Genomic DNA, 26416 nt, shown 5'->3' with positions numbered 1-26416 from the left:
ATTTTACCATTTCATGAAAAATATTAGCTCATTTTGAAATTGGTAGCAGCAACACATCTCAAGAAAGTAGGGACAGGTCAACGAAAGTCTGGACGAGTGAGTCGAACAGTCATGGACGAAAATGTTGGCACCCCTGGAATTTTTCCAGAAAATACACCATTTCTCCCAGAAATTGTTGCAGTTACAAATGTTTTTGGCATATACATGTTTATTGCCTTTATGTGCATTAGAGCAATAGAAAAAATTTGAAGAAAAAAGCCAAAATTGACATAATTTTACACAAAACTCAAAAAATGGGCCGGACAAAATTTTTGGCACCCTTTTAAAACTGGGGGTAGGCGCGCTGGTAGTCGAGTGGTTAAGGCGCATGCCATATACGCAGGCGACACGGGTTCGAATCCGGCCCATGGCACTATTTCCTGCATGTCTCTCCCCGCTCTCTCCCCTGTTTCCAACTCTATCCACTGTCCTATAAAAATAAAGGCAAAAAGGCCAAAAATAAATCTTTAAAAAAAAAAAAAAACTGTGGGTAAATCATTTTATTTCAAGCATGTGATGCTCATTTAAACTCACCTGTGGCAGTAACAGGTGCTTTCAATCTAGAAATCACACCTGAAGCCAGTTAGAACGTATAAAAGTTGAGTGTTGTGTGCCTGTGTGTGTCACACCAAGCATGGAGAAGAGAAAGAGGAGCCAAGAACTTTCTGAGGACTTGAGAAGCAAAATTGTGGAAAAATATGAACAATCTCAAGGTTACAAGACCATCTCCAGAGATCTAGAAATTCCTTTGTCCACTGTGCGTAATATAATCAAGAAGTTTATAATCCATGGTACTCTGGCTAATCTCCCTGGACATGGACGAAAGAGAAAAATTGACAAAAGAATGCAACGCAGGATAGTTGGAATGGTGGATAAACATCCTCAGTCAACTTCCACACAAATTCAGGCTGTCCTGCAGACTCAGGGTGCAAAAGTGTCAGCTCGAACCATACGTCGTAATCTGAATGAGATGAAGCGCTTTGCAAAAATGTACCTGAGTAAGCCTCAATCCTTCTGGGAGAACATTTTGTGGACAGATGAGACTAAGGTAGAGCTTTTTGGAAAAGCACGTCATTCTACTGTTTACAGAAAATGTAATGAGGCCTACAAAGAAAAGAACACAGTACCTACAGTCAAACATGGTGGAGGTTCAAGGATGTTTTGGGGTTGTTTTGCTGCCTCTGGCACTGGGTGCCCTGACTGTCTGCAAGGAATCATGAAATCTGGAGACTATCAAAAAATTTTGGGCCACAATGTAGGGCCTAGTGTCAGAAAGTTGGGTCTGCATCAGAGGTCATGGGTGTTCCAGCAGGACAATGACCCCAAATATACCTCAAAAAGCACCAAGAAATGGTTGGAGACAAAGCTGGAGAGTTCTGAAGTGCCCAGCAATGAGTCCAGATCAAAATCCCATTGAACATCTATGGAGAGATCTCAAAACTGCTGTTGCAAGAAGGAACCCTTCAAATCTGAGAGACCTGGAGCAGTTTGCAAAAGAAGAGTGGTCCAAAATTCCAGTTGAGAGGTGTAAGAAGGTTGTTGATGGTTATAGGAAGCGATTGGTTTCAGTTATTATTTCCCAAGGGTGTGCAACCAAATATTAAGTTGAGGGTGCCAACAATTTTGTCCGGCCCATTTTTTGAGTTTTGTGTAAAATTATGTCAATGTTGTCTTTTTCCTTCGGAATTATTTGTGTTGTTCCAATGCACATAAAGGTAATAAAGACATGTATACCAAAACATTTGTTGATTGCAACAATTTCTGGAAGAAATGATGTATTTTCTGGAAAAATTCCAGGGGTGCCAACATTTTTGTCCATGACTGTACTTATGAAAAACAGCTGGAGAAGCATTTTGATGCTAGTTCAGTTAATTGGCAACAGGTCAGTAACATGATTGGGTATAAAAGGAGCATTTTAGAGAGTAGTCTCAGAAGTAAAGATGGGTAGAGGTTTACCAATCTGAAAAACCTGGTCCAAAAAATGTGGAAAATTTCAGAAAAATGTTCCTCAACATAAAATTGTAAAGACTTGCACTCTATAATATCCTCAAAAAAAATTCAGAGAATCTGGAGAAATCATCCAAAAATGACTGTTAAGGCAGTATCATGGAAAGAAGACGGCATTTTTGAACAGGATCCAGTAATGACGGCGCCTTCTCTTGGCCAAAGCTAATGTTAAACTGTTCTGTGGTCAGATTAATCCAAATTTTTAATTCTTTTTAGAATAGGTATTTCTGGCGTAACTTCACCAATGAATTGTGGATGAATAAAGTCTAGAAGGAAACAGATATCTCCAGAAACAGAATCACTTGAGGTTGAGAAAACAACTTTATTAGACTGATACATTTTGGCTTGTAGCCTTCTTCAGGATCATCCAATGATCATCCATTTAAGTCTGCAAGCCAAAACAAGGTCAGTCTAATTAGGTTTTTTTCTAGAGGCTGAGAAACTGAGGGGAGGAATTCATAAGGAACTGCAAAAAAGATGGAATAGTTTCTTTGAAGATGCCATCACACAGCAGTGGAGAACAAAAATGCAGTTTGCCAATGAATCATGTGACTCAAAGGAGATTTAACTCTAAATCTAAGATTAAGTGGACATACTCTGTATACTTCTGTATACCCTGGACTTCACCCCTGAGTGTAACTGTCTACTTCTTTAAACTATCAGGTGATGGATGCAGGTTTACTGGTTCACCAACTCATCGTCATTCATCATGGAAACTAAGACTAAAGCAGCTCATGACCACTGTTGTGAACAGAGGAGTATCTGATCATTATTTCAGAACTTTATTCACCATAATAGGGTTGAGTGATGTGTTAGTGACCACACAGTGGTGCTGTTGAACCTGCAGTGTTACAAATCTCCACCAGCTCTTCTGCTGTACCTCCTCTTTCAGTGAATTTTAATAGAAATGTTTACAAATACCCGTATCACAAACTCATGATTCAAAGTATAATTAAACTTTTCATTTAAGTATAATCAACCTTATTGATGATTGAAATATTGATACATGTCTATTATGATCAAATTAAACACTTTAACTTACCTTCAGTTTTGATTCCTGTCCTCATCATGTTAGTAATCACTGTTTCAGCAGGATCATTTTTCTTTCAAACTTCGGTTGTTCATAAACTTTTTCTGTCCAGTTTCTTAGATATATACTTTTTAAATTAAAACCAAACATCCTTTTTCTTGAATGATTTCCCCCTTTTTCTGATCCTTCAGTCTCTTACATCTTTTCTTATTTATTCATGGTAAGCTGTAGCTGTAGACAGCCTAGTATTTGCTGCTCTTTGGTTGTCCTCATCAGTCCCATAACATCAGCTGTTCATCCTCTGTGATTTAGGTTTAGTTATTACAGTTCATTAGAAATCCAAACTGTTATAAAAGCTACCCACGTAAAGGCCGGAGATGATCACAGTCAGAATGAATGCACGACAGAAGTCAAAGACAAAAGATCAGATCGTGTTTTTTCGTCCAACTGGCCCACCGGTATGAGGTCTGCAGGTTTCCTCCAAAAATGTAAATTTAACCTTGATGATTCAAAATATCATTGTAAAGTTATGAAAGTTTGAAGAAGTGAAAATAATGAGATCAAAAGTCAGGAATATGGGAAAAGAAATTGATTTGTGTTTTTCATTTCATATTTTCAATTTTGCATCTCACAATTACGACTTAAACTTATGATTTTGTATTTTTATTTCATATTTTGAGCTTTTAAATTCATATATTCAAATTTTAAGTCATATTTATATACGTTCATCTCATATTTTGACTTTTAAATCTCATGATTTTGACATTTGTCTCATATTTTGACTTTTCAATCTATAATTTCAATTGGTAATCTCATATTTTGACCTTCAAACTCCTAACACAGACTTTTTATTTCATATCTTAAACATTTGGACTTAGAATTTAAAATCTAAACTCATATTTTGACCTAGATTCTCATGATTCAACCTTTATATTAAATTTTCACCTTTAAAACTCATGATGCAGCTTCTATCTCATAATTTGACCTTTTAGATTCACCTTTTTTTATTTTAAGTCAAATTTTCACCCTTTAAACTCCATCCATCTGTCCAGTTTCTGTACCACTTCTACACTTGGGGGCTGGAGCCTATCCCAGCTGTCACTGGGTGAGGCAGGGTACACCCTGGACTGGTCGCCAGTCAATCCCAGGGCTGACACATAGAGACAAACAAGCCGGCACACTCACATTCACACCTACGACCAATTTAGTCACCAATTAACCTAACGAGCATGTTTTTGGTGGTGGAAGGAAGCCGGAGAGAGAACCCACGCATGCACAGGGAGAACATGCAAACACTGAAAGGCCCTGACTGGGAAGTGAACCAGGAACCCTCTTGCTGCGAGGAAACAGTGGTGCCATGCGGCTCCACTTTAAAATCGTGATTTTGAAATTTTCCTGATGTTTTAGCTTTTTAAATTTAACTAAAATTGAACCTTCAATCAATCAAATTTATTTATAAAGCACATTTAAAACAGCAACAGCTGACCAAAGTGCTGTACAAGACAGGGAGTCGCACAGAAAAGTCAGGATGCACACACATTAAAAACTATAAACAGTGACGCAAATTATTACAATGACGAAACAAATTTAAAAAAAACTAAAATAAAATGAAATAAAATAGAAAATAGGATTAAGAGGAAGATAATTATAATAATAATAATGACAATAGTAATAAATTGTTGGAGCTATGTTAAATATTACCACCAGGTCACTGGGCTTCGGACTCAAAAGCCAAACTGTAGAGATACGTTTTGAGACGGGACTTAAAACAGTAGAGGGGGCAGATTTCATTGAGGGTGGGAGGCTGTTCCATAGTTGAGGGGCTTTTACTGCAAAAGCTCGGTCACCTCTAAGTTTATGGTTGGAACGAGGGACAGCCAGAAGTCCCATGTCTGTGGATCTGAGGGGCCTGGAAGTGGTATAAGGGCTGAGGAGGTTGGAAATGTAAGCTGGTGCCAGGCCATTTACAGCTTTAAACACAAACAGAGCAACCTTAAAGTCAATCCTGTACCGTATGGGAAGCCAGTGAAGAGAGGCTAAGACTGGGGCGATATGTTCCCTTTTATGAGAGCCAGTGAGAAGCCTTGCTGCCGCGTTTTGTACCATTTGCAGCCTGGAGAGGGATGTCTGGCTAATTCCAGAACACAGAGAGTTACAATAATCCAGCTGTGACGAAATGAAGGCATGTATAATTTTTTCTAAATCATTAAAAGAGAGAATCGGTTTTAATTTGGCTATTGTTCTTAACTGAATGAAACTGGTTTTTACCACAGATTGTACTTGGCTTTCAAATGCGAAAGCAGAGTCAAATATCACTCCAACATTCTTAGCCTGAGGCTTGATGAAGGTGGAAAAATTTCCTAAGCTGCTAGAGACCTGTTTGATAGAGTTGGGGCAAAGACAATGACCTCAGTTTTGCTTTCATTCATTTGTAAAAAAAATCTTCAGCCATCCAGCATTTTATGTCATCAAGACACTGTACGAGCGCATTGAAGTCTGACTGGTTGTTTGATTTTATGGGAAGATAGAGTTGTGTATCATCAGTGTAACAGTGGTATGAAATATTGTGCTTTTCTATAACTTTACCTAATGGGAGCATGTAAATGGAGAAGAGAATGGGGCCTAGGATGAAGCCTTGAGGCACCCCACATGACAGGTTGGCTATTGATGAAATAGAATTTCCTATGTTGACAGTGAATGATCTGTGCTGTAAGTAGGAGATGAACCACTGCAGAGCAATACCTCTAACACCAACCCCATACTCTAGGCGACTGAGTAGAATGCCATGATCTACAGTATCGAATGCTGCGCTCAGGTCCAAGAGAACCAGGATGGCACAGTTACCTGCATCAACAGTAAGGAGGAGGTCATTATAGACTTTAAGTAAGGCAGACTCGGTACTATGACCAGTCCTAAAGCCTGACTGAAACTGGTCAAGTATGCCGTTTAGATGAAGGTATGGTAACAGTCTCTGTAGGACAACTTTTTCTAAAACTTTTGAGAGGAATGGTAGTTTGGAAATGGGCCGGTAATTAGAAAGTGGTACGGGATCCATGTTAGGCTTTTTTAACCGAGGCTGCACCACTGCATGTTTGAAGGATGATGGAACTGTACCAGATGCCAGCGAGCTGTTTATAATGGACAGAATACTGGGGCCAGTGAAATCAAAGGTCTCCCTTAGAAGATGGGTGGGGACTATACCAAGGGGGCAAGTTATGGTATTAATATTGAAAACAATTTCTTTTAATGAGGCCAAGGATACGGGCTCAAACCAGTTCAACTGAGTGGAGCAGTTGAGTGAGACAGAGACACTTCTTGTTTGGAATGGGATGCTATTTCTAATTTTTTCAATTTTATTTGTGAAAAACTGCAGGAAGTCTTCACATCTGTTGGCGGAATCATTTTGAAGGGGTCTAGCGGGGGGACAAGTGAGAGAATATATGGTTTGAAAGAGGGTCCTTGGATTGTGGTGGTGTTTTGAAATTATATCAGAAAAATGTTTAGCTCTTGCTGCTTTAACTCTTTCTGGTACGTTAACAGATGGTCCTTCCAGATATCAAAAGAGATCTGGAGCTTGTCCTTTTTCCATTTACGCTCAGCTCTTCTACAAATCCTTCTAAGAGCTTTGGTGGAAACTTTCACACTCACTATTTAAAATGTAAACTCGTCACCATTAAAACTATGATTTCAACTTTTAATTTCATGCATTTGTCTTTTAAAAACATTGTTTTTACTTTTATTTTGTGTTCTGACCTTTTGATCTAATAAATTTGACATTTTAATCTCAGATTTTGAGCCTTTAACAAATCATTTTGACTTTTTCTAAAATCATTTCTCATCAGTGCTAAGGTTTTTCTCCCCCATAATTCATTTCTGCTGAAAATGAGGTTGACAGTTTAAGGTTAAATGTCGACCCTGTTAGGCCCTCAGGTTAGACCTAAATTCTGCTGTGATTGAGTTTGACACCTCTGGTTTAGAGGGTGAAAAAAACAGGATCTGTTCTTCAGAGCTGTGAATCTTAGTCTGTAACCAAACTCTACATCTGCACTGATTTAGTGGTAAATGTAGCACCAATCATTTCCACTAATGAAGGATGTTTATGATCATATTTTAGTTTTAATCTATAGTGTACTAACTGATGTCTGTAATTAATCTCCCCTTATCACTTTTTACCAATTCAACCAGTTAAACCATTCAAAGAAATCAAACATTAAACTGGAACTCTTTGTTGTTCTCATCTGTCCTGACTGATGAACCACCGAGTTCTTAAAAGTAGTCTAATCTAAGAGGAAAAATAATCCTCAGTCCAAAATGTTCTTCAACTAGTGACAACAAGGTTATCAGAGACAAAAACAAGGAGTAAAAAATAGTATTTATTTAATAATTATTTATTAAATTATTTTGTTCCTTCAGGACATTAAACGCTCTCTGATAGCTCTGCTGCTGCTGATGAAGGAGACTCTTCACTGAAAATAATAACAGAGGTGGAGTAAAAGTCCACAACGTAGTCAAATGATTTAAGACAAACACCTGATAAGTTTAAATATTTTTTGACAAAGAGTAAAAATACTTCATATTTTTTTAAAGGTGATTTTAATAATCACTGACTGATTACATACCTGTGGTCTGGTGTTGTTTCCTCCTCTCTCTGAAAGACAAATGATGAACAAGAAAGGGAACAAACATCTTCAGCAGCCAGGACAAATAACATCTATAAATCAAACTCTGAAGACCAAAATGTAAAAAATAATTTATACTTAGCTTTTTAAAGGGGCTGTTCATCTTCACTGGGGAAAAAGACAGAGAGGAAAGAGTTAATCATTCAGTCAAAACACTTTCAAATGAAGAACTCTGATCAGGATTCAATGTCTGATAAAAACACAATCAAGTTTACTCATCTTTTTTTTTGAAGAAAGTTTACATTGTATGCTGTCCTTTCCTGGTCTGGTCTGGTCTGGTCTCTCCTTGCTTGTCCTGTCCTGTCCTGGTCTGTTCTGGTCCTCCTGGTCTGTCCTGGATCAAAGCCTCTGCTCTCATCTGGTCCTCCTGCTGTCTCCTTCTCCCGTCTCGTCTGGTCTCCTCTTCTTTTCCTGAAAGACAAATCAATTATGAGTAAAAATGACAAAAAAAGGAACATTTAAAGAGTTTCTGATCACATAAATTGAATGATTGAGTGTAAATGTTTATGGTTATGATTAATAAATGATAAAGTTCTTAGGTGCAAGGTGTCTCCTCTTCTCTTCTTCTCTGGTTGGCTGGTCTGGTTCTCTGACTAAAAAGTGAAGAAGGGGCAAACATCTTCACTGGCTTCTTTTCTTCTCTTCATGTACTTCCTGCTTCTTCTTCGGTCTTCTTCCTCCTCCTCTCTGTGTTCCTCTTCAGATCAGTGGTGTTGGCTTTTATTTTGGTCCTGCAGCTGTCCCGGTACATCCTTTTATTCTGTCTTTCTTCAAGTAAATTTTGAGGTTGATGATGATCAGCCCAGGTCCTTAAATACAATCCCAGCTCCAAAAAACTCCCTCAAAGTTGTCACCATGTTGGACACACAGGCCAGCGCCAAGAAATCAAGAAATGTGCAAAGAAATGCACCAAAATCACTGACCTGTGTTCCACCACCATGATGAAATAAACTATGAACAACTGGAGCATCATGGGACCATGTGGATGACCACGAGGGTGTTAGTCCTGCCAGATGCAAAGACCAGCCCTCTGAGGTCACAATAATCCAGCTTTCTACATGCAGCTGTTCAGTAAAAATCCACTTCTTTAGAGGTCACAGCTCCAGAAAGCTCCCTCCAAAATGTCTAAATGTTTGACACACAGGCCAGCGCCAAGAAATCAAGAAACGTGCAAGATGCACCAAAATCACTGACCTGTGTGGCACCATTACAATGAAATAAACTATTTACAAATGAACATGAAGAAACCCTCAGGTTCTTCTGATGGGGGAGCATGAGTTCATGGATCTAGGTACAAGTCCATGGGCTGAATCCTCATAGGCTGGACCAAAAGCTGCAGGAGGACAGATATGTGTCACAGTCTCAGGCGTTTCTTTTGTGGAGCCTGGCTGCTGCTGTCGCTGTCGTCCTCTCGATCTCTCTTCCTCTCTTGTCGGGGAGGCTGTGCGTACCTCGCTGACTTTCTTACAAAGAAACAGAGGACCGACATCAGACAGTGCCCCTCTTCACTGTAGATGGTCACTCTCCAGCGGTTGGGCAGTACAGTGCCGTCACTGCTGGACACAGTGGAGATGACTCTGGTGATCGTTCTGTCATTGAAGACCATGGTACGGATGTTGTCTCTGTTTAACATCAGCACAGCGAGGTCCAGCCTCTCTGGATGAACGGGAGTCCGCATGGTCGGAGGGGGAGGGTTGGAACCTGGTGGAGGCCCCATCACACCAGCTGGTGCCTGCAACACAGGAGAAGGGCTGTTCTCCAAATGCTCAAGCCTGCCAAAGGGTGTGTCCATCAAGAGAACACTGGCAAAGCCTTGGACCATGTTCACTGGGTACTCCTTTGACCCAGTGACCAGGTCGTAGTACATGCCATAAATGAACATGCACAAGGTCTGAGTGTCCTCATCCCTTAGAGGCCTGTTCCTCAAGTTTGTAGCCACCATCTGGAGGATGGGTCCAGGCCTTGGCACATCTATGAGAACAAGAGCAAAGAACATAGGAAAGCATCAGTCACATGGTTCTCAACAGGACTGGACTCAGCAGAGCCTGGATTTAAACATCAGAAGAGCTTTTGACATCTAAGGGTTCCATTTGAGGGTTCCTACCTGTTTTTGAAATTAAAATTTATGGCTTTTAAAGACCTAAACTGAGAAAAATCGGTAGCACTTTTTGCATGGTAAACAGTCAAAAATGAAAGGTATGAGATTTCTCTCATTTTTTCTCTTTGTTTTGGTCATAAACGACCAAAATCGATGATTTCTTATCTTCTGACACATTTAAAGTCTCTATTCTATTAATATACAGTATATTGATATTTATCATAACACATTTTTTGCAGGTGTGCTGAGCTGATTCAAAACCCTTTAAAAAGCAGAATAATACTTTTAGTCAGGTAAGCCCTGTTATAATAAAGGTGAGCTGCAAGGATCTAAAATGGGCAATCTGGTAGCATAGAAGCCCATAATGGGGGATAAAGGGGAGAGCTTTCTGGAGCCCAGCCAGATGGGGGCCTGTGAAAGTCAGCAAAATCCTGATCCATTGTAAATTTAAGCTGTGATAATCATGTTATACTTGATTTTACCTGAATTACAACCACTCTTATCAAAGCAACAAATTATTTATCTATTTATTTATGTCGTAGTATAATTTCATTTTCTTGACACAGAATAAAAATAGGCAATAAAATGTGTGTGACATGGAAAAAATGGATTAGAAGAGGAGAAAGTGGGTTAATGGGGGAAAAAAAAGCCAAAAGTCACAAAAGTTGTAAAAGAAAAAGGACAAAAAAGTAGTGAAAGAGGGTTAGAAGTGGCAACAATGAGTAAAACAAAGAGTCAAATGTAAAAAAAATCAGCACAAATTGGTTTAAAAAAAATGGTGAAAAGGGTTTATTAGAGGCAAAAAATGGGTTTAAAGAGACAAAATGGGCAGAAAAACACGGTGGACAGGGTTCAGAATAGTGGCAAAATGGCTCAACTGTTGCAAAATAGGCAGAAAAAATGTGGGGAAACTGGATTAAAAGTGACAAAATAAGATTAAAGAGGCAAAAATAGTTTTATATTAGCAATAAGTTGGGAAAATGGGATAACAGGCAAAACAAAGGTAAAAAGTGGCAAAAAAAAAATGCGTTAACAGAAGCAAAAACTGGGCAGAAAGACACAAAATTGCTGAAAAAAAAAATGTAAAAACAAACAGAAAAAGGTTTAAAAAGGTTTACAGTGGCATAATAAGGATAACCAAGACTGTAATGCAGTAAATATTGGCATAACTTGGTAAAAAAAAATTAAAAGTGGTGAAATGGCATTAATATTGACAACAGATGGCAGAAAGTGGCAAAATGGTGTTAACAGCAGAAAAAGTGGCAGAAAATGGGTTGGAATAGGATAATATGGGCAAAAGGGGTTTATCAGTGGAAAAAATGGGACAAAATTGGTGAAAAGGGGTTAAAAAGTGGCAAAAAATAGTGGGGAACACGTGATGAAATTTGATTAAAACAGATGAAAAAAAGAGGCAAATTATGGGGACAATTGCAAGATTGATGAAAAATGGCAACAAGAAATTTTGAAAAAAATGGTAAAAATAGGTTAAAAAGTTTCCCAAATAAAAAAATGAAACGGACTGAAATTAATATGGTTTCTCTGTTATGACCTACAAACGCCAAACTAGACCTGTATAAATGAAACTGATCATTTCTTTAGATTATTTTATATATTTATATAATTTTCGGGCACCATCTTTGTCCTATACTTTCAATGTTAACTTTCCAAAAATAATTCATTACAATAAAACTGAATTGACAAAATACTGTACATGAAAAACTCACACATTTAACTCCTGTCATGCTCTTAATGATCATTGTTGGAGTTTTACCCTGAAAGAACTGCAATAAGTCGGTTTTAATCGTGATAAGGCCCCAGTCAAACATTTTAGCTAGGCTACTCCCCAAAACAAGAAATAACTGATCAAATCAGCCGGGCTGTGTTGTGTTACTTTGACTTTTATTTGTCCTCAGCATATAATGCTTTATTAAATAACTTAGCAGCAACCAAATAACTTAAAAGTGATGTTTTACCGTAACGTTCATCCAGCACACGAATGACGGCCAAAGTCAGCAGGTACTTTTCTCGGGTTAATCCCGCGGTGGACATTTTTCTGACTCTTCCTGTAGAAGTCCTCGATTTACTGAAATATTTAATCCTGGTTCACTTCCTAAAATCCACGTATTTCTCTGTCCCTCGAAGTTTTCCTCTCTTGTGTAGCTCCTTTAAGCGCTCAGGTGTAGAAATGTTTAATTCTGAGAACTTGGGGGATTCTCGGGGATTTCCACATGTCATGACGTCATTACGACAACGCTTATTGATCGGGGTTCAAGTTTATCTCCAGAAAATCTCAGCTATTAATCACCTATTTACGTTTTATTTTGCTAAGTCAAATATTTCACCCTCTGTGTTAATTTTAGAATTAATTAAACTTCATTTATCTGGATCTGTTTTCAGTGAAAAGACTAAATTTAGTGTGTAACTTGTAAAAAAAAATTAGCCTACATACTGATAATGGGCTCTATGCACGGCGGGGGGGTGGCGTATTTCCGGTGGAAAATAAGACCGTTTCACAACTTCCGCCCAGTGATACGTGCTAGGCCAAAACGGAGTCTGACCCCTCCTATACTGCCTTAATTTGTCCGTTTCGTTGTTTTTTTTTGTTTCGATTGTTGTTTGTGTTTGCTCTATCATCATCGCTTGGCATCAAAATATGCTAAAATGATGTTTCATAAAAAGGTTAAAAGCACTTCTGGACATCATTGCTGCGTGCTGCATCTACATCTTCAGCTAAATTTTACTCGTCACTGACGAGTGTGGGAGGTCTAACGCCCAATGCAGAAGCAGTTCATGCATAGAGCCCATTGAAATGATTAAAGGTTTATGGTAACCCAGAATTTAGCTTTTTCTTGTTTCAGTTCGTTTCTTTTAAAACAATTTGCTTCTCTTTTAAATATAATTAGGGGAAGATTTACTACAGGTACTTACATATGCACTGCAAGTAAGGAGTAAGAGGATTCAAGATTCAGTGTAAAATTGTGTCGCTCACATACAAATCAGCCTCTTTATAAGTAGCACCTAATCCACAAAGGCCAGCCTAACTGACAACACTAAATTGAAACCAGTATTAAATTTGGCGCTATTCCTCTCCTTTTTCATCCCTTCACCTCAGTCCTTACCGTTTATCCTAAAATAAACTTTCATTAACAACAATACTCCGTGGGAACGGAACCAGGGATGAGCCACTTTAGAATAAAACGTCTAAAATCTCATCTCTCTCTCTCATCTCTTATCAAAAAGAAATTAATTATTTATCTGGGGAAAAGCATTCAAACAGAAGACGAGCTGAAGTATCAGAGGGGCAATGGTGAGTTTGAAATGTCATTTATTTTACAGCACGTGATCAAACATCTGAGCTGCGCCCATTAATATGGGACACCCTTAAATAAATCAGCTCATAGAGAAAGCTAACAGACAGGCTCTCCTCTTTACACTGTCCTCAGTGGAAGTTTATGTGTATTTATATAATCGGTTGTCCTTTATCACACCTGTTTGACTGTAAGTTGTTTATGTTTCTGTAGAATAAAACAACTCCGCCCCAGTGCGCACAGCGCATGATCGGCGTTGAGATGTTTTGATTTCTAGCACAAAATTAGTCCAAGATTTTTAATCCTGCTGTCAGACAGAGCAGGAGCAGTATGAACAGATGTTTCCATGGTATTTTTTATTGTTTTCCTGGACTATTCGTTTGAAAGAGAGTGAACTAACGCAAAAGGATGGCGGAGGGACCGTCATTACGCACAGCTAATCGGTGAAAACAAAACACAACATCAGTCCTAAAATAAATTTATTTGCATAAAAAAAAATGCAACCAACACTGTAGCGTCTAACAGACTGATGTCTCATATAAACAGCTGTGGTGTGCGCGATAACTTCCGCGCGCCATCGTCCTCCGTCTCATCCTCTCAGATAAATGTCTCTTTACTGCTCTGCTCTTTAGTTATAGATCACGTCGGTGTGTGTGTGTGTGGTGAGTTTTGAAGTGTGTGATACACACGTCTGACTACTTGACTTAGGTTTTGTTTTTATGATCAAACAACGAGAGTTCCCTGCATTCTTAAAGCTACGGAATCCTATTCTATTCAAATGTTCATTACTAAATATGGTTATTAAATTAGTAATGAAATTAAGAAATGCCACAATAAACAGCAGCATGAGTTCAGCTTGGAGTAAAAATCTATGTCCCTGAGATCATCTCACATCCATTCAATAGGCCTAGATTTAGTCAGGTAAGGTTACCTGTAAAGTAAAACATTTAAAGTGGATTACATAGGCTCGGTCTTACTAAAATATACATAGTTCTTTCAATAAAACAGCCATTGTGGGCTTTAAAAAACAAAGATACAACTGAAAACATTTTATAAATAAGACAGATGATAACATTGTATCTATAAAATACTTGTGCTATTTTCAGTCTCGTTTCTTTTGACAGATGGTTAATGGAATATTTTAAAATGTAGGTATGACAAACTTACGCAGTTATTATGACATTTATTTTATTTTCATTAAATTATGTATTTTACTTGCAATTTCAATGAGTCACATAACTTTTCATATATAATGGCAAGTGTATGAAACTGTTAATTCTTTAGTTTTAGTGTAGGCTGTTTTAAGAGTCTACACACATAACTGAATCAAAATAAGATTAAGAATTCACGGAAAGTATCGGTATTGGATCAGTATCGGTGATACTAGCCTGAATTTTACTTGGTATCGGATCAGAAAGGAAATCAGTGGTATTGCACATCACTACCAGTGACTGATTTCTAAACCTAGTTTGTCTGATAATAATGTGTTTTATGTGATTTAATCATGTTATGTGATTTTGCTGGATAGCTTGCACCTAAGAAACAGATGTGCGGAGGAACTCTTCAATGGCATTTAGTAACAACAGCAGAGGTTTTCGTTGCGTTTCCCTTTTTGTCCAGTCCCTGAATCACACATATCTAATAACCATCTCATGTGCTGACAGGTGTGTGTTTTGCTGCACGTCTCTACAAGAGTTCTCGTTCTGAAAACTGTAGTCTCATTTTTTCTTATGTCCTGTTCATACAGGATCATTATTACCTAGGGACCTCATTTGTGAAGACGTCAGGGTTTGGAGGATGCGGGGAGAACATGACCCGCCTGATGGCCAACTGTGAAGTTTGGTAGAGGAGGGATAAAGGTATCGGTTTGTTTGTCAGGGTTTGGTGTAGGCCCCTTATCTCCAGTGAAGGCCAGTCTTAATGCTTCAGCATACCAAGACATTTTGGACAATGCTGTGTTTCCAACTTTGTGGTAACAGTTTGGGGAAGGCCCTTTTCTATTCTAACATGACTGCTGCATGACAGCTTTGAACATGCTACTAGTCGTTATGCATCGCCACTACAATCCTATAAACAAACAAGCACATTAGTCCTCATGAATGTAATGGACTTCATCTGCATTCCACCGGTGATGACTAATATAATGAAAACCATCAGCATGAAGGAAACTGATCAAAAGTCAGACTTTTTATTTAAAGCTTTAAATGAAAATCCTACATCAGATCCTTCTGCAGTGACTTAAATACCTCAACGTATAAATGTGGGACATGAAGTTAAAAATACGCATGGAAGAAACAGAAGCAATACAAACACTACATTGTATAGATACTTAGATTTTTTATTACATATATGAACATATACAATCCTGACAGAGAGCAGAAACGTTGGGACTTCATTAATTGCTAATAGCTGACTGAAGTAAGGGTTTCTCATGCTGTTGCGGCGGTGAGAAGTCGAGTGGTCGGCGATTCTCGGCGTAGCCAAAGAGTTTCCGCAGGGCCACACGAGCTGCTTCCTCCTCTGCTGCTAAAACCGTCTCTCCTGGACCCTGAGCCAGGAGCTTTTGATCACTGAATCAACACAGAGGGAAAATATACATAAATAAAACAAACAGATTTGACAGGTAGAATTTCATCATGAAGTCTGCTTTAAAACATCTACGAAGCTCTGAAACCTCAGCCGTGTGTCCCACTGACTGACAGTAAACGTGACCAGGAGGGAGGAAGACAAATATGTTCAATTTTTAGATGTGTTTCCCTGCACAAGTCATATCAGACTCATAAATATTAATTGAATTTTTAACTTCTACAATTCTAAATCAAATCAAAATGTCCTGAAATGGATGTTTGTAAATAGGGATGCACAACATTATCACTATCAGTTCAACATGGGCAGATAAGGGCTTAAAAAATAATTAGCATTGCCAGCAGATGTATTAGCCAAACATAAGATATGTGAATTTGAAAGAAAAAACACTCACTGAAAGTGAATTAATAGCTAGATGGTAAAACAAAATGGAAACTGACATTAACTGGCTGATGGATTTAGTATTGCTTGCTCAGTTTCGTTCTAAGACAGAAATGCTCACTTCATTGTTTTATCCAAAAGTAGTGATTTCACCAAGTATAGAAGTATAGTAGCCAATAATAAACATCGATCAAGTAAAGCCTGTGAGTGGGAAACACTGCTCAGTCACTCCTGATTTAGAAGACGTCGTCTTCCTCCATAGCTGGTAGACGTACCTGTACAGGCCGACAAAGTAAAGTGGCAGGACGGTGCTGGCTCCAGCAGACCTGATGAGCCGAGGCTCCGGCAGAGGAATGCTCCTCTTTGTCAGCTCCTCCACCAGCAGTCCCATCGGGTCGATGACCGTCCACATGTCAAACAGGTCCTTCCCGATCAGCTGAGTGACCACAAAATCCTACAGCAAGAAGAGAAGACCAGAGTGATGGTGCAGCAGCTTTAACAGCAAATATGCCATGAGTTCATAGGTGCCTCATGTTGTTCAAGAGGAAAGTAAAAGTTTTCGTCTAGTTTTGAGACGTGTAATATATATTAGGTCAGTACAGGCAGCCCTACATCTATTACTAAATATACTGAAAAAAACAGATCATGCTTTGCTTAATGTTGAAAGTGAACCGATAAAAGCCATTCAAAATGTTTTACTAAGTCAGACATTTCTATTAGGAACACAAGATATTTAATTTTTACCGATGTCTCTTTTTACAGGTGGAGTTTAGCAATACTGATATTTAAACAAGGATGAAGAAAAAAAACGATGTCAGCTAATGTAGGACTGTTGGTCTCACTTAAAACTAAAAAAAGAAACATTTCATACAAAAGGCTGAAAGCTGGTAGGGGCACTTATTTACAGCTGATAAAGACCAATATATACAGTCACTAAAGACCAATATTTAGTGTTTATATATTTATATTTTGGTTGATATAGGATGATATTGACATCTGAAATAGGCTGATATTTACAGTTGATGTAGTCTGATATCTACAAATGATAAAAGTCAATATTTCAACTAATATAGGCCAACATTTAAATCTGATATAAACTAATATTTACAGCTGATATCAGCTGATATCTACAGCCGCTGAAATAGGCTGATATTCACAGTTGATGTAGACCAAAATCTACAAATGATAAAAGTCAATTTTTAAATCTGATATAGACGAATACTTACAGCTGTAATACACCACTTTCCACATTATTATGAAAATGACATTTTCTCTTATTTTCCTAAATATTAATGCAAATGACAGAATATTTGCAAGTCATCAGCCGTTAGAGCATAATTCAAATGTTTTTGAACAAACTTCATAATGATAACCATTTTTTTTTTAAATAGAAACCTCAAAATGCACTGTTCCACATTATTATGCAACACAGGTTTTTTTTAAAGATTTTATAGGTTGTAAAGAACTGAAAATGGTCATTTATTGAATTTGCAGAATTAGGAGGTCATATTTACTGAAATCAAAAGGTATTTCAATCAACAACATCTTAACAGGCAAAGTTAAATGTTAACATAGAAGACATTTGTGGCTGATTCAGAGCACAGACGGGTTTGTACAGATAAAGGCATAAAGAGGAAGGTTTCTGATTAAGAGAGCAGCTGCTAAAATGTCATTACAAAGCAGCAAACAAGTATTTGAAGCTGCTGGTGCCTCTGGAGTCCCACTAACCTCAAGGTGTAGGATCCTCCAGAGGCTTGCAGTTGTGTATAAACCTACTATTCAGCCACCCCTAACCAATGCTCACAAGCAGAAATGGTTGCAGTGGGCCCAGAAATACATGAAGACTCATTTTCAAACAGTCTTGTTTACTGATGAGTGCCATGCAACCCTGGATGGTCCAGATGGAGGAGTAGTGGATGGTTGGTGGATGGCCACCATGTTCCAACAAGGTTGTGATGTCAGCAAGGAGGGGGCGGAGTCATGTTCTGGGCCGGATTCATGGGGATAGAGCTGGTAGGTCCTTTAGGGTCCCTGAAGGTGTGAAAATGACCTCGGCAAAGTATATAGAGTTTCTGACTGACCACTTTCTTCCATGGTACAAAAAGAAGAGCAGTTCCTTCTGTAGCGAAATTTTCTTCATGCATGACAATGCACCATCTCATGCTGCAAAGAATCCCTCTGTGTCATTGGCTGCTATGGGCATAAAAGGAGAGAAACTCATGGTGTGGCCCCCATCCTCCCCTGAACTCAACCCTGTTGAGAACCTTTGGAGCATCCTCAAGCTAAAGATCTATGAGGGTGGGAGGCAGTTCACATCAAAACAGCAGCTCTGGGAGGTCATTCTGACATCCTGCAAAAAAAATTCTAGCAGAAACTCTCCAAAAACTCACAAGTTCAATGGATGCAAGAATAGTGAAGGTGATACCAAAGAAGGGCTCCTATGTTAACATGGAACTTGGTCTGTTAAGATGTTTCTAATTGAAATAGCTTTGTTTCAGTAAATATGACCTCCTAATGCTGCAAATTCAACAAATGACCATTTCCAGTTCTTTACAACCTATAAAATCTTTAAAAACTCTGTGTTGCATAATAATGTGGAACATTGCATATTGAGGTTTTTATTTAAGAAAAAAAAAATGGTTATAATTATGAAGTTTGTTCAAAAACATTTGATTTATGCTCTAACGGCTGATGACTTGAAAAATATTCTGTCATTTGCATTAATATTTAGGAAAATAAGAGAAAAACATCATTTGCATTATAATGTGGAAAGCAGTGTAGGTTGATATTTACAGTTGATGTAGGCTGATATTTACATCTGATATCAGCCAATATCTACAGCTAATATAGGCCAATATTTACAGCTGATGAAGACCGATATTTACAATTAATAAAGGAGGGTATTAAAAGCTGATAAAGCCTAAATTCAAAAGCTGATTTAGGTCAATACTGACTGCTTATATAGGATGATATTTATAGTTGATATTTACAGCTGATATTGGATGATATTTACAGCTGATATAGGTTGATATTTACAGCTGATATTGGATGATATTAACAGCTGATATAGGTTGATGTTTACAGCTGATATAGATTGATATTTACAGCTGATATAGATTAATATTTACAGCTGATATAGGTTGATGTTTACAGCTGATATAGGTTGATATTTACAGCTGATATTGGATGATATTTACGGCTGATATTTACAGCTGATATAGATTGATATTTACAGCTGATATTGGATGATATTTACGGCTGATATTTACAGCTGATATAGGATGATATTTACAGCTGATATAGGTTGATGTTTACAGCTGATATAGGTTGATATTTACAGCTGATATTGGATGATATTTACGGCTGATATAGGCTGATATTTACAGCTGATATTGGATGATATTTACAGCTGATATAGATTAATATTTACAGCTGATATAGGTTGATGTTTACAGCTGATATAGGTTGATATTTACAGCTGATATTGGATGATATTTACGGCTGATATTTACAGCTGATATAGGATGATATTTACAGCTGATATAGGTTGATGTTTACAGCTGATATAGGTTGATATTTACAGCTGATATTGGATGATATTTACAGCTGATATAGATTAATATTTACAGCTGATATAGGTTGATGTTTACAGCTGATATAGGTTGATATTTACAGCTGATATTGGATGATATTTACAGCTGATATAGGTTGATGTTTACAGCTGATATAGGTTGATATTTACAGCTGATATAGGATGATATTTACAGCTGATATAGGTTGATGTTTACAGCTGATATAGGCTGATATTTACAGCTGATATTGGATGATATTTACGGCTGATATAGGCTGATATTTACAGCTGATATTGGATGATATTTACAGCTGATATAGATTAATATTTACAGCTGATATTGGATGATATTTACAGCTGATATAGGTTGATGTTTACAGCTGATATAGGTTGATATTTACAGCTGATATTGGATGATATTTACAGCTGATATAGGCTGATATTTACAGCTGATATTGGATGATATTTACAGCTGATATAGATTAATATTTACAGCTGATATTGGATGATATTTACAGCTGATATAGGTGGATGTTTACAGCTGATATTGGTTGATATTTACAGCTGATATTGGATGATATTTACAGCTGATATAGATTAATATTTACAGCTGATATAGGTTGATGTTTACAGCTGATATAGGCTGATATTTACAGCTGATATTGGATGATATTTACAGCTGATATAGGTTGATGTTTACAGCTGATATAGGTTGATATTTACAGCTGATATTGGATGATATTTACAGCTGATATAGATTGATATTTACAGCTGATATTGGATGATATTTATGGCTGATATAGGCTGATATTTACAGCTGATATAGGATGATATTTACAGCTGATATAGGTTGATATTTACAGCTGATATAGGCTGATATTTACTTTTGATAAAGGCCAATATTTACATATGATAATTCCAGTCAATACATATCAAATCATTGCTGTTGAGTACTCCAGATGCTCCTTTTCTATCTTGTGCTGCTGTAAAGAAACCTGTCTTACTTCTGACCAAGACAAAAAAAAAAGCTTTATCGGGGTCATACTTTAGACACATGACGATTATCCTGGAACCTCTTACCCTTAGAAAAAACCCAGTCTGCTCTGTACCGCTGCCCTCCTGCAGAGCTCCAATCACCGCCATGAATGTGGAATAAAGCACGTCATCAGGAACAGGGAACTGTGCACTCATAGTTAAGTCTTCAACACCAAGATTCCTCGCCACATGACTGATGACTGCTGAACTGGAGAGGTGCGCTACGATGCTCTCCACCCCCTCAGTTGGCAGGCTGGGGAAGCTGGCCCTGCACCAGTCATTCAGGAAGTTTCTGGTGAAATCAGCTCCTTTGTTACTCAGCTGAATGTTGTCCTTTAAAACCAGAGCCATGGCGGATGAATCCACTCCTAACGCCAGTCTCCTCTTCTGCTCTGCCTGCAGGTAGCACGGATTGATGAAGGCAGTTTTCAGGAGCTCCAGGGAGAAGTTTTCATGGAGGCGGCTGCTGAAAGCCTGAACCTCGGCGTGATAATCCCAGTGAGGCTGCTGGGAACTGAAACAAAAATAGACACTGAATTAACCCTGCTGTCATAATTTCCTCTTCACAGACCTGCAGACAATCTTAATACGAATGTAGCCTTCTGCGTTTGTAAGAAAAAACATAATCAACAAACGGCTCAAATTCACCAGGACATATGGGAAAAAAAAGGACATCCTATGACAGCAGGATTAATAATATGCAGATCAAAAGATAAATTAAGCAAATCACGAGTATGGATCACACACCGGAAAAAGGTACCCAGGCAGCCTCACTGTACATGAAGATCAAACTATAAAGCAGTGTTACCCAAACCTGCTCAACCAAAGAGCCAAATTGTAGAAAAATACAGTGCTTAACAAATGTATTAGACCACCTGTCATATTTGTCTCAGAGACCATCCAGCATCATGAAGCGCTTTAATGTGGACTCTTTCATTTTCAGTCAGCTCTCCACGTTTTACCATTTTGAACAGGAATGAGGAATTTCAAACTGAGTTCACCCAAATTTGAGCCGGCTCACTGGGCTTCTCTGAGAAGTCAGAAATGAATCAAGCATAACATTCAACCACTAAAACTAATTTTTCTGTTCAGGAATGCAAGTAAATAACTATAATTTGACATATTAATCAAAAAATATTAATGTGCTTTGCTATTCTCAGTTTTATACTCAGTTTTTTGTAAATCAGTCAATTTGAAAATTCATACATAATTATAATTCTATTTTAGCAATAAAAATATCGTTTGGGTTAAAGAGCTTCTTGCAGAAAGATAAAAAATGATTTTGATGAATTACCAATGCAGAAAGCTAAAAAATGATTTTGATGAATTACCAATGCAGAAAGATAAAAAATGATTTTGGTAACTACCAATGCTGGCAGCTGTGGAATAAACCTTACTTTAGTTAGGTTTAGGGTGGTCTAATAAATTTGTTAAGCACTGTACATTTGCGAGAGCTACAATATAAGTGATGAAAAGCGGCAATAAAAAAAAAGTTAAACGAGACAAAAATGGTCAGAAAGTGACAAAAAGTGGCAAAAATGGGTGATAAGCAGCAAAACAGTAAAAAAATTTGTGATAAGTGACTAAATGGGCAAAAAGCAGTAAAAAGGTGGGGAAAATTTGGAAAAAAAGCAGCAGAGTTTAATGGCAAAAGGTAGCGTCAATGGGCAAAAAAGGGAAAACTGCAAATGGCAAAAGGCAGGATTAATGCGGCAAAAACGGGTGAAAATTGCAAAAAGAGGTGGCAAAAATATGCTGAATGCAGCAAGAATTAATTTAAAGTGGCAAAAACACAGCAAAGAAGTGTGGGCAACAATAATGTGACCTGTAGTGGTTAATCTCTGAGGTCAAAGTTTCTCTTTTCAAAGGTTTTCTGGGGAATAATGTTTCAAATTAAGACATAAAAGAGCCATAAATCACCACAACAGAGCCACATGTGGCTCAAGAGCGTTGAGTATCGCTGTTATAAAGGAACACTAACACAGAGCGAGTCCAGACCGGGGTCTACCTGGAGAGGAGACCTGAATGCTACCTAGATAAAGTCATACTTTAGAGACTTTGGAACAACGGGATAATATACCAGTCAGAAACCAAGGTGCTTCTACTGAATTTACCTGTCTATATGAGTCAAACATGCCCTCTGTCTCTGAATATTTAACCCTTACTGCCTGGTGAACTTAACGGCCTTGAGCTGCTCTCTGTTAGCATGCTAGCGTTAGCCTCACCGTGGTTTCGGTGGCGGAGGTCCTTCCATCTTTAACTTCCGCTCCATCAGGTAGGTGAAGGCTCTCATCCATCTCTTCTTCTGTCTCACCTGAGTTAGTGACACAGTCCTACAGACACGCTGACAGTGAATCCCTAACGACAGAGAAACACGGTTTACTATCAACCCGGACGCCATGTTGACCACTGACAGACGAGCGCAACCATCAAAACTATCCGACGCGGAAACAGGAACAACTTCCGGTCCGAGAGCCCTTATTACCATGGCAACGAACTCAAACGTTGACTAACGTTAGCCGGAAAAGTAGACGGAGTGATGTTTGAGGAGCTGCGCACCTTTAAAAAAGGCTTTAAAGACATAAAAATCGAACAGATATATAACTCTTTAGTTTTTTTTAAATTTAGTTTTTAGTCTTTTCTGCCATGTCTGTAGTTGAAGTCCAAAAAAAGACGGATGTTTTGAGCCAAATGGAGACTGGAAAGACCGAGATAAGTTCTTCTATCAAAGATGGAGCTGAAGAAATCAGTGAAACTCTTCAGGAGAGAAAGGAAAAACCTTCAGGGCCCAGAATGACCAAGGCTTTCCTCAGAGATCACTGTAAGCAACACAAACTTTATTTCACACCTTGCCTGAATGACACCTTATACCTGCATTTCAAAGGGTTCTCCATGATCGAGAACCTAGAGGAGTACACTGGGCTGCGCTGTCTCTGGCTGGAGAGCAATGGTCTCCATCGCATCGAGAACCTGGACCACCAAAGAGACCTGCGCTGCTTGTTCCTTCAGCAGAACCTCCTCCACAAGCTGGAGAACCTAGACCCCCTGACGAAGCTCTGCACCCTAAACGTCTCCAACAACTACATCCGCGTCATCGAGAACATTTCCTGCCTCCCAAACCTGAGCACTCTGCAGATCGCCCACAACAAGCTACAGACGGTGGAGGACATCGACCATCTGAGACAGTGCCCTGCCATCAGCATCCTGGACCTGTCCCATAACCTGTTAGACGACCCTGAGTTCCTCTCCGTCCTGGAGGCCATGCCAGACCTAAGAGTGCTAAACCTCATGGGAAATGGTGCGATGAAGAAAATCCCGAACTACAGGAAGACCATGATCGTACGCCTCAAGCAGCTCAATTTCCTGGATGACCGCCCCGTGTTCCCCAAAGACCGGGCCTGTGCTGAGGCATGGGCGGCCGGTGGTCTGGAAGGGGAGTGTAAAGAGAGGGAGCAATGGGAGACCAGGGAGAGGAGGAAAATTCAGGACAGTCTGGATGGTCTTGCCAAGATTCGAGAGGAAGCCCAGAAGAGAAAGCGCCTTCGACAGCTGGAGAAGGAGGGTGAGTCATTCTTAACATCAACGAACTGATTCCACTTAAAGTTTTAATGGGTATTATCATGGTTAAACACTATAAGGGTGACATAAGGGAATGCAGTTTTGATTTTTATTTAAATTTTCTAAATTAAAAGAAGTCAGATTAGTCAGAATTTTGAGATCAAAGTCAGAATTCTGGGATTAAAATGGGAATTTTTAGATCAAAGCCAAATCCTTAGATTAAAATTTGAATTTTGAGATGAAGTCATAATTCTGAGAACAAAGTCACAATTCTATGTTCAAAGTCATAATTATGAGATAAGGGTCCTTATTCTGAGATCAAAGTCAGAATTCTGAGATTAAAATCTGAATTCTGATCTTAAAGTCAAAATTCTGATCTTAAAGTCTGAATTCTGAGATCAAAGTCAGAATTCTGATCTTAAAATCAAAATTCTGAGATTAAAGTCTTAATTCTGAGATCAAAGTCAGAATTCTGAGATCAAAGTCTGAATTCTGCGATCAAAGTCTGAATTCTGAGATTAAAGTCAGAATTCTGAGATCAAAGTCAGAATTCTGAGATTAAAGTCAGAATTCTGAGATCAAAGTAAGAATTCTGAGATTAAAATCAGAATTCTAAGATAAAAGTCTGAATTCTGAGACCAGTCTGAATTCTGAGATTAAAGTCTGAATTCTGAGATCAAAGTCTGAATTCTCAAATAAAAGTCAGAATCCTGAGATTAAAGTCAGTACAGGCCAATATTTATTGGCTGTAAATATTTGCTTTTACTGGCTGTAAAATATTAATCTGTGTCGTCTGTAAATTTAGTCCTTTACTGGCTAAAAAATATCTGCATTTACTGGTTGTAAATATTGAGCTTTACTATCAGTAAATAGCCTATACCGGCTGTGAATATCTGCTGCATTTACAGATAAGTTTGTGAAGTTTTAGACGGGACCAACGGATCAATGTCAACCTAAGTTCTTTAGTCCTCATTTCTTAAATTTAATATGTGTTTTAAGGGCATACATTTGTTGCTTAGTTTATTCTTTATCTAAGCTAAATTGACTCCTGTTGCTTTTCGCCAATGAGAAAAAGGTCAATTTTTGGCCAAGGTTTTTTAACCATCCCTCCGCGTTCTGTGTCCTTTAAGGGGGAACCACAGCTTCTTCCACCACTTCAGAGGATCCACATGAGGAAAAAGATGAACAGGGTTTGATTTCTCCACAAGAAGAGAATATTCAAACATTTGCACAGAGCTGCCAGGATGAAGAATACCTGCAGACACAATCGGCAAAGGAGTCGGTCAAAAATCAGCCAGACGTCAACGACCGAGAGGAAGAACAGCTGAGTGAAGAAGACAGAGAAGAGTTTGTGAATGATGAGCATAATAAAACAGCAACAGAGCAGGATGTGGGAGGGGATGAAGAAGGGCCAAATCCAAAGTATTCAGCACAGGAACAAGAGGACATGAGAATCACAGGAGAGGAAGATGAAGGAGAAGAGGGAGATGAAGAAAAAGATAACAGGCAACAACAAAAACTTGGAAATGTGTTTTCAGGAAATGCAGAGGAGGGAAAGGCGGCAGACCCAGGAGCTCAGTCAGAACAGAAACATCGACCCTTGGTTGAGGCAGCTCTTCCTGAGCCAGACCAGATTGTACCTGCTTATGGTCCAGGACCATTGGTGACAGAGCTGGAAGACCCAGAGCAAATCGAGACCATCCCCCTAACATCAGATTGCTTGCTGCGTATCGATGACCTACCTGACCTGGAGGATGTGGACACAGAAGACTTCCCAGACATTCAGCCAGCATTCAAACCCAAAATAGAGTTTTTATCAGGAGGCAACGATGAGGACGAAGCAGTTGGGAATCATCAGAGGGAAAGCCTCGGCTCTGGTCCAAATAAAACCTCGCTGTTCTTTATGGGTGACAGTAAACGGTCAGCAGAGGAGTCTATCAGCTCATCATCACTGCTGTTTCCAGAGCATGACGATGACTTTGAGGTCTGTGAACCTGCAGGGAAGTCCAAATCAGTCCAACCTCCATCTCCATCACGCTGCTTAATCGAGGAGCTGGACTGATACTCCAAGTTTAAAACTTTCCTCAGGATTAAAACATTTGAATGTTTAAAGGTGACTGTGTA

General features: G+C 38.6%; 2 protein-coding genes across 2 annotated transcripts; one reads left to right on the top strand and one right to left on the bottom strand.

The window, feature by feature from the left end:
* Positions 1-15320: 15320 nt before the first annotated feature.
* Positions 15321-23179, bottom strand: mrpl44 (mitochondrial ribosomal protein L44). Its single transcript, XM_041808179.1, has 4 exons — positions 22960-23179; positions 20780-21248; positions 16404-16582; positions 15321-15731 (listed from the first exon to the last, which is right to left on the bottom strand). Exons 1-4 carry the CDS (start codon positions 23133-23135, stop codon positions 15557-15559), a joined length of 999 nt encoding a protein of 332 aa, XP_041664113.1. The 5' UTR covers positions 23136-23179; the 3' UTR covers positions 15321-15556.
* Positions 23180-23395: 216 nt separating this feature from the next.
* dnaaf1 (dynein axonemal assembly factor 1) lies at positions 23396-26354 on the top strand. The gene is made up of 2 exons (XM_041812133.1): positions 23396-24296; positions 25423-26354. Exons 1-2 carry the CDS (start codon positions 23426-23428, stop codon positions 26352-26354), a joined length of 1803 nt encoding a protein of 600 aa, XP_041668067.1. The 5' UTR covers positions 23396-23425.
* The last annotated feature ends 62 nt before the right edge of the window (positions 26355-26416 follow it).

This window comes from Cheilinus undulatus, linkage group 2 (assembly GCF_018320785.1).
Source record: "Cheilinus undulatus linkage group 2, ASM1832078v1, whole genome shotgun sequence".
In the NCBI taxonomy this organism is placed as follows: Eukaryota; Metazoa; Chordata; class Actinopteri; order Labriformes; family Labridae; genus Cheilinus; species Cheilinus undulatus.
The sequence above is the reverse complement of the archived record's forward strand: the minus strand, read 5'-3'. Positions and strand labels throughout refer to the sequence as shown.